Below are 15463 nucleotides of genomic sequence, written 5' to 3'. Positions count from 1 at the left end.
TCTAGTTCTCTTCCATAGGTATGGAAGGAGGCAGCCCTGATACAAACTACTGGAATAGACTTTTCAAGGTCCTTCTGATCAGTCACATTTCAATCAAGGTTCCCAAATGGATAATCAGAATTGATTATTATCATGTGAATTCCATATGGTCATGATGAGGGAAATATCCCTGAAAGTAGGATAATATTGAACAGATTCTTAATTCATAAATATCAAGTTACTAAATGGTGGCAATTTCCAAAGAGAAGGATAAGAAGGAGCATATCGGGAAGGAAGAGGAAGTGAGAATAGTAGTGGGGAAAATGTGGAATATTCAGGATGAGATCTGTTAGAATGGGGACTGAGCAATCTAACATTGGCCCATTTGGTCAAATTTTCTATGTGTCAAAAAAATCCCTAATAATAGTCCAACAGGAAAAAAATATTTATACGAATAATAACTCTAATTCTCAAAGTGTTTTGATATATTCACTTGGGGACAAGGAAGATTTGGAAAAAGGCCTAAGTAACAAGTCCCTAATGTGCCTTTGTTCCCCTGGGAAAGGGGCCAGATTTTGGAGGAATTTTTTTTTCGTTCTGAATTATATGAAGCTGAAGACATAACATGCAATTTGTTACTCAGAAGGGGTCTCCAGATGCTTCAGGCACAAATGAAAGCTTTAGCAAAATTCATAGGACTAGGTCATATCAACTCAGGACAGTTTTTCTCAACAGGTAAGTTGAACTACAGCCCAGTATCTGTTTCTGACTTATTTTACCATAGGAGGCCAATGTGATAAAAATCAAACTAGCCTTCAATGTACTACTAAAGCTGCCATTATGTTACATAGACAGTACTTAATTTAAAAACAAATATCATTTCTGTCTCCATGGTGCTTAAATGAGCCCATGGATGGAATATTGTTCATTTCCCTTTTCTATGAAATAAGTTATAAGTCGAACAGCAAAAAAAGCCATTGGTTTTTTTGGACATTTTTTCCAACTCTGTTCAAATGTCCATGATAAACCAGCAATTATTGTTCAATCTCTTAAAGAGCTGTCTAGGACACTAAGAACAACTTGAGTTGGATTACACAGCTAAGCAGTGGCAGGAAAGTAGGGATTAGAGAAGTATTCTGAGTTTTGTCCTTCTTTCATTAGCAGTCACAGCAGTACCTCCTGACTCAAATTATTTGTGCCATAGTGTCTTTCAGGTGTAAGTAGACTTAGGAAGGAGGTAAAGGATTAGGAACAACTCTTCATTACTTGGCTTAATAATAGAATGCTCTACCCCAAGGAACCTAATCATTTCCACTGGGTTTGGGAAGGCTCTATTTAATAGTTAAAACTAAAGAACTTTGACTCTCAGTTACATATTTCCTAGGAAATTGTAACTATTGCTTTGCCTTCTTTGAATACAACTAGTATAATACACTTTCAGGCAGTACTGAGCATGGAGAGAAATAATGATGTAAAGCAGAAAGAATTATATGCTTAATTTTTAAGCAGGAAAATGAAGCTGAATATTGATGAATAGAATACATCAGATACTGAAGGATGGAGGGTATTTTTGGAAAAAAAGAACAATCAAGATAAAGCATTGAATGATTAAAGGGGAGAATTGGCAATGAGGTTTGTGTCAAGAATTTTAATATACGTTATCTTAATTGAAGGAATATGTGGTCTGAAATCATCTTCAGAACCTGAATGTTCTCCAGAAATATATGCTACTAAAAGATGTTCTTAAATTGATTTTGTGTAAATGTTATAGACTATAGGTGGTTGTGGAGATTACAATCTTTGGAGCCTACTTCTAATAGTCTAATGACAAAAGGCTTGGATTTTCTGGAGTGCAAGGGTGAGCCAGGTAGTTTGGGGCAATGATTTATTGTGACCCACAGATGGTGACACTTGGTAGCTTAAGGGAATTCACAATAATTTTTCTCTCAGTCCCTATCCAGCTCCTGCTCATAGAATAAAAGATAATGTTCTAGAATTTGGTTACTGTTTATGTCAGAATAGTTCAAACTTAATGGCTGAGAGTGGAAGATAAAGATCATGGAAAATATGAGAAAAATAATATACATATCTTCTGCTTAGAGATTTGGGTTCCAGAAAGGGGTTGAAAAATTCCCAAAATATCCTCTTGGAAGCATGGGAAACAATGATTATGTGATAAGAAGGCTAATCTCTGTAGAAATTCACAGCTACAAAATGCATTAGAGTGAAGCTAAGGAATAATATCCAATGTATTGAAAAGGTATGGTCCTTTATTATATGATAGGAAACAAGGGATCATTTTCAGCTTTGTACTGGTTTCTTGATGACTTTTTCCTTGGGTCTTGATTGTTTCTTGAATTTCTGTGGATATGTCATTCTCATATTATGCTGATTCTATGGGCTACCCACAGTGGCAATTGAAATTAAGGTAAACCAAGTCAGGAATTAAAAAAAAATTAACATGTAGATACAACTTGTATAATAGCTTTCTTAATTTTTTTATTAATGATCTCCCCTGGCAGGTAATATGATAAAAAATAGTATATTTATTTTGCAGCCCTTAACAGTTACAACTCTTGTTTCAGAATGATAACATTGTATTATCATATGATACACATTTCCATTTCATCATGTTGTCAAAGAAGAGAAAAATTCATGGAGGAAATAAAATGTAGAATGTCTATATTCAGAGTGTATCAGTTCTTTTTATGGTTGGGGATGAGACACAAAGTTTTGACAGGTTATTAGGGAGGTTAGCAGTAGCCAATAAAAAGAGTTTTTAAGTTCTCAGGAAACCAAAGGATTAGGGTAAAGAGATCATTTTTTATAGACAAAAGCAGGAGCATTCAAAAGTTAAAAGGCAACATCATAGATAGGGAAAAAAATAAGAATAGTTACAAAGTTCAAAGCATCACAAGCATGGAGGACAATATAATTGATTGGACTGGAATGTTGGTTCAAAATAACCCCTTTTCCATGTTGGAAAATTCTGATAGATTCAATTCAAGTGAAAGAATAATGAATGCCATATAGATAACAATTTTCTCATAAAAATACAAACAGTGAAATAGAGATAATGTATTTTCTATAAGTGAAAATAATGATCTGGAAAATTAATTCAAAGAGAATTGCATTCTGAACTCATGAATCTCTGGGCTTCACTCAGAGATAAAGAAACTTGACTGAGGCAGCTATGCAAAAGTCACTAGTGATACAAAATAGAATCAATTTCAAAATATAACCAAGTAGATTTTCTCACCACTGTGCTCATTCTCATCAGTCATTGCAATGGAGATATTTTTTTCCTCCTCCATCAGTTGAGTTCTATATTGTTCATGAGAAAAACCTCAAATTTTGAAAAAAATAGAAAATTTTGAGAAATTGAAAGAAATTTAGGGGAAAAATTATTAGATTATGTAGCAGAGGAAAGCAAGATGTAAAAGAGCCCTGGGCTCCATTCTGTCCAAAATCTGGAAAGTTTTACATCATATAGAATGTATGCCCATTGACTGAACATAAGTAATTTGGTAATTTTGTTGATAGAGTAACATGAAATGAAGAGAGATTGAGCTGGATATGAGTAAATGTCAACAATGAAATTAATAAAGCCAAAACAAAAGACAATCTAAAACAAGGGCTCAGGTCGAAACAAAACCAAACCTGGATGCAGACACAGAACATATGAATGTTTTGATAGATCCCCAAATTCCTTATAGCCATCTCCAGGATTCCAAAAGAATTATTGAATTCAGGCAACATTTTAGATGTAGATTACATAAAGATGGATTTAAATAGCATAATGATAAATTGCATGAACAATAAAATAAATAAGTTCCTCATCATGTTAATTTCCTGTGATCTTTTACCATTGCTTTAATTACTCTCATGATCTCTGCCATTGGAAATTTTAAGTGAAAGGACTTTGCAATCTATAGACTCTAATATATCACACAATTTTGACTCATTTAATGTACAAATTACTGGTTAGTAAGCCACTAAAATCATAGATTTAGGTATTGTACTAAAAGAGTCTTGGATTTCTCCAAGAGAAAAAAAAGACATCAATCATCAGGTATGAGAGTCTACTAAGAATAACGATTACAAAGTGAAGAGTTTGAGTTTATCAGAAAGAGAAATCTAAATTTAATTACACATGGGAATCATTTTGGTGGAAAATTGACACAATAGTCATTGAGAAAGGTCAGAATCTCTTCTAAAGGTAATAAACTGACTGCCCAAATCAGTGTTCAAGAAAGTTTACATGATCAGATAGAACTGAGTTACTAGAGAAGATAATGCTACTTTTTGTTGGAAATTGAAATAGACATGTGTTTCCTATTATAAAATTCTAGAAATTTTGAAGTGATAACCTGGTATTGGGTGGATTTCCTTAAATAGTAACTAAATTTAGTTTTTGGTGCATATGACAAGGAAAAAAATTAACTAAGATTCTAAACCTAATCTGATATACAGAAATTTATCAACTTTCTCACTTTATATAAGCACACATGTAAATACATATCTATATAGGTGTATATGTGTTTATGTGTGGAAATAATTGCACATGCATGTATATAGATGCATGATATATATGTTCACAGATAAATAGGTGTTTTCATCTGAGTTTAGTACAGATGTTTGATATGTAAAATATATGCATACATATACGAGAGAGACAGAGAGAGAGAGACAGAGAGAGAGAGAGAGAGAGAGAGAGAGAGAGAGAGAGAGAGAGAGAGAGAGAGAGAGAGAGGGAGAAGTCTTCCTATTTTTTACAAATTGAAAGTTTTAATGTCCACTCATGCTTTGATCCCAGTCCTAATGCTTTATTTTCTTCATTTTGGGACTGGGTTCATTGACTCCTCTCTAATTAGCTTGATAGTCTCTTGCACCTTGGACTTGACATATTATTTCTGGATTTAGTGGGATAACTGATCAGCTTTAATGCCCCATACAGTTCAAATGCCTGAACAAAAGCTATCCACCAGATTAATTGTCCAAGAAAGAGGAACTGTAGACATCATCCACTATGTTGTATCAGTAAGATTTTAAGATCTAAGCTTGCCATTTTGAATTTTGTTTAGAAGCAGCCTCTATTCTTTTAATATTTATTTTAGATATTCTTTAGTTTTTAATTTTGAGTTTCACATTATCTCCTTACTTCCCACTCACCGCCTCCCATAGAAAGAGAAAGCAACAGGACATCAATTATTTCTGAGAAATCATTCAAAATATTTTTATTAGACTGAAATTATATATATACATATATGGATGTCTAAATGTATATATGAATATAACTATGTTTACATATTCCATCATAAGTCCCTTGGATCATTTTATTGATCAGAGTAGCTAACTCTTTCACTATTAATTATCAGTACAACATTTTTGTCACTATGCATAATCATCTAGAAGCTCTTACTTTATTTTCTATCAATTTGTGTAGATATTAGGATGTTTTTTTCTAAAACCGACCCCTTGTCATTATCCACAGCACAATAATATTTAATCACAATCCTGTCACAAGTTGTTCAATCATTCCCCAATTGAGTATGGCCCCCTCTATTAACAACTATTTTGATAACAAAAATGACCTTTCTAAATATTTTGTACATATAGGGTTTTTTAATGTGATCTTTTGATATAGAGCTAAAAATAATATTACTGGGTCATAAGGTAGGCACAGTTATATAGCATTCCAAACCATTCTTCAAAATGGTATGATCAATTGGTTAATCCCACAACATGTTATTAGGGTAATAAGTTTTTCTCCTGATCTTCTCCAACGTTTGTAATTTCTGGTAGGTATGAGGTAGTATCAGAGTCATTTTAATTTGCCTTTCTCTTATGAATAGTGATTTAAAGAAATGTCATATGACTAGAGATAGCTTTAATTTAGTTTTACAAAAATTAAATTATATCTTTATTCCATTTTGGCTGCAAGTTTTGCATCTCTGGATAGGTGGCTTCCTCAATGTCATTAATTTCTACCAAAATCCCAAGGTTTCATAGGACAGAAAAAATATCTCATTCAAATTTGTTTGAGACATTATTTTAAAGTTGTTTGGGAGGGGATAATGAAAAAGTTCATCTTGGTTTTCTGAATAGGTTACTTTTGATTACAATCCTAGCACCATAGCCTTCTGGAATATAGTATTCTGAGACTACTGCTCTTTTAACATGGAAACTGATAAATTTTTGTGTTCTGGAGTGTAGTAGCTCAATGTGAGAATTTTGTTTTTATTTTGAGTTATTTAAAGTAATTTTTCTTTAAACTGAAAGCTCTGAAATTTGGCTATAATATTCATAAGAGTTTTCATTTTAGAATCTCTTTCAGAGGTAATTGGAAGATTCTTTAAAAAAAATTCTATTTTGTCCCCTGTATCTAAGATATCGAGGACATTTTCTTCCATAAATTTTTGAAATATGTTATCCAGGCTCTTTGCTTGATCATGAAATTTAGATAGTTCAAAAATTCTTAAATTATATCTCTTCAATCTATTCTCTATGTCAGTTGTTTCACTAATGAAATATTTTACATATTCTCTAATTATTTCATTCTTTTGAATTTGCTTTATTGTTTCTATTTGCTTTGAGTCATAAGCTTTCACCTACCAAATTAAAAATTTTTAAATAATTGTTTTCTTCAGTGAGTTTGTGTACATCCTTCCCCCCCCCATTTAATCAATTCTAGGTTTTTTTTTAAATAATCTTTTAAGTAATTTTTGTACTTCTTTTTATATTTTGCCTCTTCTCTTTTTTTAAGAATTCTTTCCTTCTCCATATTTCTATGTCTTTTATTATGATAGGTATTTTTAAAGATTGCTTTTTCTTCAGCGTTTTTGTTCCTCTTTTGCCAAGTTATTAATTTATGATTTTATTACATCACTTTCAATTCTTTTCACATTTATTCCTCAACCATTCATCATTTTCATTTTCTTTTTCAGCATTTTTTTTGGTCTGGAGTACAAACAGTATTTTTCTTTGGAGATTTTTGTAGATATTTTAACATGGTGTCTGGTGGGGTGAGGAATAACCCACAATTTCTAAAAGGTTTGCCATAACATGCTTATCTATATCTTAATTTTATCTTGATCTTTCCTGCAATCGTAGTAATTTTTTATAGCCAAATTATTTTTGTTATTGTTGTTCCTCTAATTTTCAGCCCATTTCTTGACTTTTAACTTTATGTTAAAGTGGGACATGGCTTACTTGAAGATGGGAAAGCACTGAGATACTGAAATATATCACAACCCAACTTAGTTATTTTTAGCATCTTTTCTACCGGTCCTTCACTTACACAGGTTCAGAAGTCTCATATAGTCAATTGTGTGGATTATACATTTAAATAACTTTTATGTGAAGCCTTTAATGGAAGAGCTCATGACCTGACAAAGTTGCAGCCCCCTAAAATAGATCATTTCAGTTTTGAAGTTTGATTTTTGTTTATTTTTTCCTTTAATTTACTCAGAATTATTTGCTTTTCTGCCCCTTTTAAAGTAGTGTTTTTACTTTTACCTTGAGAAGACAAGCAGAACTAAAAAAAAAGTATTAGTTTTTAATTTTTGAGAACACATACATTTATCACATCCAATTCCAAATCTCCTTTTCTTGAGTTAATCGTTCAGAATTATTTCACATTATATTTATGTGGTAAAGTTTCAAGTGTTTTTGCCATCAGAAATATTTGCTAAGTTGTCAATATGTTTCCTAAATTATTGTTCCCAGAAATGAAACAAACTTGAGATTTTATCTGAGCAGAGGAGAGTGTGACTCTTGCTCCAATCTACTCTATGCTCAATATATTCATTATGCTTCAATTAATTCAGTCTAATATTTCATTTACTTTTGGAGATATTCACATAATTACTACATACTTATATCGAGCATGATTTCACTAAAATCACCCTTGAGAGCTTAATATTAGGATGTGTTTCCTTAGAAGGGATGGATTTATCTGTCTATTTCTCAATAATCATAGATTAAGAGCCTGCTATAAGTTATTGTCTTTACTACTTCCTGAGTATGAAGTAATGTTGGCCTCATCTTGCCCTGGCAACCACATTCCTGAAACAGTATCTCTTCCTTCTTTAGCTTCCATTCTTGTAATTTCCATTACAATTGTCTTGGTGTCCTACTTCTACATATGCTCTACAGAAGGGAGTCATAAAGGCTTCTCCACCTTTACTGACTATATAATGGTTGTTACACGATTTTTGTTTGTTTATTATTTTATGGACACTCCTTTTCCTATTCTTTCAGGCCCAGTTAATCATTCACACTGATGAATCAGTGTCAATTTTCTATATACTAGCAATCACCATTCTGAATCTTGTGATCTATAATGTAAAGAACAAGGATGAGTTAGAAGCTCTGAATAGAGTGCTCAACAAGCCTGGCCAAATCTTTAGAAGCATGAAAACTGATTAATTTTTGAATAAGGAAAGATATTTATCTGAGATAGGAGTTATAATAATGCAATGTGGAAAGATGCTAAGTTGCTAGGAATGGAAGACAATGAGGCAATGATAAATGAATTAAGCAAAAGGTCCCAGAACCAAAATGAAAGCAGAAATTTATTACCCCATGAGTAGGAATAGCCAAGTATAAACGTACCTTTTTCTACTGACTATAAGTGACTCTATTTCTTGCACTACAATCATTCCAATTTAATATTTCCTTAACCTATTAGATACTTTGGAAATAGTTCATGGTGTCCTGGCTAAAATAATACTTCCTATAATAGTAAATAATTTTACAATTACATTACAAAGATTATTTCCTTTTGCAACAACACCATGCTAATATTTGAAGCATTATAGGTTTGCTTCTGTATAGATTCTAAACTATTAGTAGCATGCTCACAATGCTTATATAGAAATAACATTAAAGTCTAAATATTTCTAAAAAAATGTGTTCTTGCAATTCCTCTAACAGACATCAAATCATTTCCTAACCAACACATGTCCTCTACATATTTGAGCACAAACCAATTCTCTACAGATGATCAGATGTGCATAACCTTATTTGTAATCTGTCCACTGCATCAGAATAGTTTCCTCTTTGTCCTTTTTACCCTGCAAACATTTCACACCAATTGTGTGATAAATATGTAATGGATTTTTGCATAATCCAGCATAAATGTTGGGTGGTTTAAAAAAATAAAAAACCTCTGGACATATTCATTACATAGCTCTTTGAAAATACTCTGGACCATCAAAATATTATGCATAAACTTTTTTGTAGTTATTCTATTTTTGTAGTATTATAGTTATTTATAATTTAAACTCATATCCCACTTTTATTACTATTATAGTTGATGTATTTTCAAGTGAACTCATTACCAGCATTGTTCAGTTGTTTCTTTACACAGTCTATGAAAATATAGATAAAGTTCAGTTTTTAGAAAAGAAGAAAGATAGTTTCAAAAATATTCTTTTATGTTAAAGTTGAATTTATATAAAAATATCATTAAAATGAGATGACAATTACACTTGAATTTAAACTATATACATAATTTAATAAAATAAATACCATAAAACAGACAAAAATATTTTCTAATATATTTACTTCATTTTTTCCTATTGATTATATAACTAAAATTAGAGAAAAAATTATATCACTATATGTGAGCAAACAAAATTCTTCTAACATTTTTACCACTTAGCAAGAAAGTACATTTTTGTCTCATTTTCAATAAAAACAAACATATATAAACTTGATGTAAAACCAGATAACTTCAAAACTGTGTTCAAATAAAAAATCTGCTATCAAATTTAACTTATATATGCTTATTATGTTAATGCCTTCCAAGTTAAAACTTATCTCATTATTATTTACATTAAAACCCTAATCTTCCCTCTCAGAATCACTACTGTGTATTTGTTCTAAGGCAGAAGAGCAGTAAGATCTAGGGATTTGGAGTTAAATGACTTGCCAACAATGACACAGGTAGGAAGTGTTGGGGGACAGATTTGAACCTAGGATTTCCATCTCTAGTCCTGGTTCTCAATCCACTAAGTCACCCAGCTGCCCCATAAGAAGAACTCTCTTTGGTATTTTAGATACAAGACACAAATGAGATAGTCTCTGATCTGAAACTTAAATTCTTTTGGCATGGACAATCTATGAATATCAGATAATAAGTCAATATACAGTTATTAAATAATTACTATATATCAATCACTTTGTTCAGCACAAGGGACTTATGAGAAAAGTCAAATACAGAGTTCCTGCTGTTAAAGAGCTCACAGTTTAATGAGAGATGATATATAAACAACTCTGTCTCAATAAGATATATAAAGATGAATTAGAGATGATCAATAGATGGCTGATGTGGAAAAGTCTACAATTTATATATATGACAAATGGTATGTAGTTTTGTGAAGGAAGACACTGTCATACGTTGATATAAGGGAAGGTTTTAGGTAGAATGTGTAGTTTGAGTTATGACCTAAAGGACACAAAACATTTTATACAGTTGAGGTGAAAAAAGAGTATATTTCAGTTATAGAGAACATCCATTGCAAAGTCATAAAGATAAGAGAGATTATGTCATTAAGTGAAAAATAGTAAGACAAAATTACACCAAATATCAGTACCTTTGTACAAAAACAAAAGAAAAAAAGTATCATTAAGACCTAGTGTAATTTGACAATGTAGTAAAAAAATTTGGATTTCTTAAATGCTTACAATAACCTTATTTATAACTTTTGCCTTCAAATATTCAAAAATCAAATTTAAATTAACTAATTGAAATATAATATTGCATTCTCACTCAATTATATACATTTATGAATTCTATAATGTTATTCTGCATAATTTTGTTAGATTCTATGAAAATATAATGTAAAGAAAATAGACCTCAAATGTATAAAATTATCAATATGACATTAAATCTGTCAATTTTGTTACTATAAATAATAATGAGATCAGTTATACCTTTTAAGTTATGTTTTCACATTTTTGTTAATGCTATTTCTATTTTTATTCTATTCTATTCATAAACACTTTCAAGTATAGGACAATCATAGTCTGGGTATCTGTCTTTTCAGGATCAGAATAGACAAAGAATTGCTGTATCAAATTGACTCAAGGGTGATGAATTTTTCAACCAAAGTAACACATGATGACCTACTAGTAAGAGAGGCATCTGTTCTCCCTCATTGGGAAAGGTAGGATCCACCCCACATAAATAAAAATTATGAAAGCATTTTTTGATTACTGTAACTGCCCCCTTTTTGGGGGAAAGAGACAGCACAAAAGTTCCCAAGGTAAGGGTAAGAGAAAAGAATAAGAGGAATACAAAGTTGAAGGGCCTTGCCTGTAGGTAAAGGCAAGGGGAAAAGATGAGAATCAGAGACACTTTGGGGTCAGAAGGACCTCATTGCTGGTAACAATGAGTGCAATTTAATGTAAAGAGGCTATATTTTTTAATGGTACACCCCCAGAAATAAAAGCAATCGTCTGTGAGAAAAACACATGGGAAAGTGTAATAAGAATGTAGAAGTGGTACCTGGGGTAGGAGATATGATGTTGAGCATCATCCAGGTTCATGGAAGAGTCAAATCAACAATAACATGTATTCTTATGATAAGCATAAAGAAGTTGAAGGAGAGGGCACTCGAACCCTTTCTCAGACAGACTCTCAGTTATCGACGTCTGATGAGGGCACTCAGACCTTTGCCTTAGATGGACTCTGAGTTACCAACCTTTGTCAATAAATATTTATTAAGTATTAATTATGTGTTAAATATTCTTTTCTATGTTCAAGAAACTGTGTATATATGACATCACATAGATATATCAGATGTATATACTATGTATATATTTATATGAAACCATATGTAAATATATAAGTATATACTGATATGTGATATGACTGTACATGAGATAGAGATAAGAATAGTCTCTTTAAAGTTTCTAAAAGTCTGGACAGTCAGGCTGACAGAAAGCAAAAAGCTACTGCTCCAGATTTCCAAAGTTATTTATATAAATGGAGAACACAAAATCCCTCCTTTTGGGGCCTTGAATTGGGAATAATATCATCTGTGAGTATCAGTGCATCCCTGGATGGGATAAAAATGATTAATGAGCAAAAGAAATGATCTAAAATGGCAGGTAATTGCATTGATTACAAATACTTCAGGCAACCTCTATAATGACAATAGACACTTGGTTAAGCATTCTGTGTTTCAGGGATAAAGCCTCAGAGGTCTGAGAAACTCATAAACTCTCCCATAAGCAGTTAACAGTAGAGCAAACCTGATTAAGGCAGAGCACCAGATAATGCTATTCTATGTTTATGATCATCTCAACTAGAAATCCCACAGATCCCTAGCGTCACACCTTGGTGTCACAGAACCTCCAGCTCCAAAAGACTTTTCCGGTTATGCCATAAATTTTAGAATTGGGGGCAGCTGGGATGTTTTTAAGAATAAAAAGTTATTAAAATGAGATAAATATTACAGACCCCCCAGGAAGAAAAGTTTATCAGTGCTACTATTCTGTCAGTGCAAAAGGCATTTTGGAAGTTGTATGGCAAAGTCTATGGAGGGGAAGTTCAATGTTTCAGTAAAATTTCATCTCTCATCATCCATCATCTTCAGAGTCCAAGTGATAGCTTTCTTTTGTCACTCTTATCTTTATCCATCTCAATCTTATACATAATCTAGTGAACAAAATATTAGAACTCACTTCAAAAGATTATCATTGAAATGGATACTAGCTGTCACTTAGAGAATAGGAACCCATTTAATAGAAAGTTAGATGGAATGACCTTTCCATAATCCATCTAATTTGCACATCCAAACACTAATTATTCTCTGGTGCTATGAGGCTTTCTGAAATAGATTTGTGTTGATAGTAATGATGATGAGAATAACTTGCAGGTACATGTGTGGAAGTTTAATATCTTTTCCTGCGTAATCTCATTTGATTCTCTCAATCACACTGTGAGTCAGTTGATAAAACTATCTTCTTTTTAAAAGTTATTAAACAGATCAAAAAGGGTTAGTGACTTGTTTATGGTTACAAAACATGTAAACAATTTACAAACTGCAAACATTGAGAGTTATTTAAATACATTGACCTATTTAAAAATAGGAATGGAGGGAGACTATTTTATTGAATTTTAATTAAAGGAGATGATTCTTTAGGCAAACTGCTTAGACACCTTTGTTACCTAAGATTATATTTCTGTCCCAATGCTTACAGTTGTAATAGAATTGGTTAGAGGGCTTTGAGCTAGTAACGCAGAAACTACTAGCCACTTCTAATTGTGAAACTAGGATCTTTGGGCATATTTCAGATTATAAGACAGAATTGAGCTAATAAGGGATCTTTATTGCGTCTACTTCTTACACAAATAAACTTAGAACATTTCTAAAGCTTTCCATTTCTCAGAGATGGAATGCTAGGCCTGATAGCTTTCACTCCAATACCTGAAGTTAGAATGAATTTTATCGCGAACCTCTCTGAGAATGACACAATTTTGTCAATTTCCTGAAATGGTGACAAAGGGTTATTTTTGCTTCCATGACATATGAAGGCTACTTCAAAACAAATTAGCCATAAATAGTTGATATCTATCATTGAAGAGAGGTAGAAATAGAAAATAGTCATGAAATATACCTAAATTTTGCTCAGATACACTAAAGAAATCTGTCTCTGATGCAGATAATAAGGAGACATGCTGGGAAGTATGGAGATCTTTGCTGAATTCCTCGACTTCACACATAAAGGCAGGAAATATTCACAAATATCATATACAGAGAAACTCCTATGTGTGATGCAACTAGATTCAAAATGCTTATGTCCTTTCCTTCTCAGACTGATTTCCCTGGATGGAAGAAATGGATAATTGGAATGAAACTAAATGGACTCAAGTAACTGAATTCATTCTCAGGGGTGTCACAGATCTTCCTGAACTTCAGATTCCCCTATTTATTGTGTTCCTCATCATCTACACAGTCACAACTCTGGGTAATCTGGGCTTGATTATCTTGACCAAGATTGATTCTCGTCTGAAAACTCCTATGTACTTTTTCCTCAGGAATCTGGCATTTATTGATCTTGGGCATTCCACTGCTATTGGACCAAAAATGTTGGGTAATTTTGTAATGGAGAGAAACACGATCTCCTATGCTGGATGTGCAACCCAGCTAGTTGTCTTTATAACATTAATTATAAGTGAACTTTTTATGCTTTCCGTGATGGCTTATGACCGCTACGTAGCCATCTGTAACCCTCTGCTCTATATGGTCATCATGTCGGACAGATTGTGCTGTCTTTTGGTGGCCATCCCATACCTCTACAGTTCCTCTGTAGCACTGGTGACCACTATTAAGATTTTTAATTCGTCTTCTTGGAAATCTAATATAATTAGTCATTTCTACTGTGATAGTCTTCCCCTATTAAGTATTTTATGGAATGATGCAAAGGATGTGGAGTTAATAATTTTGAGTCTTTCTGCTTTTAATTTAGTTTCTTCACTGGTAGTTGTTCTTCTTTCATATGCTCTCATTCTTGTGGCCATTCTCAGGATGAACTCTGCTGAAGGCAGACGCAAAGCTTTCTCTACCTGTGGCTCCCATCTCACAGTGGTGGTTGTATTCTATGCAACACTAACTTTTATGTACTTGCAGCCCAAGTCTAGTCACTCCTTTGACACAGATAAAATGGCTTCTGTCTTTTATACCCTGGTCATTCCCATGCTCAACCCTTTGATTTATAGCTTGAGAAATAAGGAGGTAAAGGGGGCCTTGAAGAAAGCTCTAGAAAATCGATTCAAATGTGTTCTTTAATATATCATGTAGCTTAAGATCCTAATTGGTTATTAGAAGCAAACAAGTCTCAATCTAGGATGATCCACCAATTTTAGCCCAAGTCTCTTCTTTTCAAAAAGCAAACCTTCTTCCCTATTTTCTCCTTTTTCAGAAATTTGCATATTAATATCTCTGACATTGAGGTTAAGGCAAAATCTCTCAAAAATGGAGAGTACTATTGAGAATATGGAAACAAAATTGTTTATAATTAAAATCCCTATGAATGTCATTAATTATAACCTTAAATTTTTAATAGTGTTCTCTACAAAGACCAGAAGTTCTTGATGATGTCCACTTTACTTTGGAATAGCTTTAATTCTTAGAAAGTCGTAGTTTATCATTGTTATATATTTGTTCCATTCCTACATCCTAAATATTTCCTTTTCAATTTTCTCCAATTATTCTAATTTCTGTCCTATGTTGTGAATCAGAACAAAAAATTTCCTATTAAATGGTAATCTTGTATATAAATGAAAACCACTTTTGTCTCAGATACACAAATTCACATTTCTCTTCTCTTGAATAATAAATATAATAACCAGAATAAAAATCAGAAGTATCTACATCAATCTTCATTAAAAAGTTTCACAAATTTAGATTATGGTAAAGGAAAAATTGCTATTGTATTTATGTCAAACTTATAAAACCATGCCCAAGGA

General features: G+C 32.3%; 1 protein-coding gene across 1 annotated transcript; it reads left to right on the top strand.

Annotated features, from left to right (window-relative positions):
• Window positions 1–13832: 13832 nt before the first annotated feature.
• On the top strand, window positions 13833–14783 carry LOC100019856 (olfactory receptor 8K3-like). Its single transcript, XM_001365382.3, has one exon. The coding sequence runs from the start codon at window positions 13833–13835 to the stop codon at window positions 14781–14783; it is 951 nt and encodes a 316-aa protein (XP_001365419.3).
• The last annotated feature ends 680 nt before the right edge of the window (window positions 14784–15463 follow it).

This window comes from Monodelphis domestica, chromosome 6 (assembly GCF_027887165.1).
Source record: "Monodelphis domestica isolate mMonDom1 chromosome 6, mMonDom1.pri, whole genome shotgun sequence".
NCBI classification, from domain to species: domain Eukaryota; kingdom Metazoa; phylum Chordata; class Mammalia; order Didelphimorphia; family Didelphidae; genus Monodelphis; species Monodelphis domestica.
This window is presented reverse-complemented; position numbering and strand designations above follow the sequence as displayed.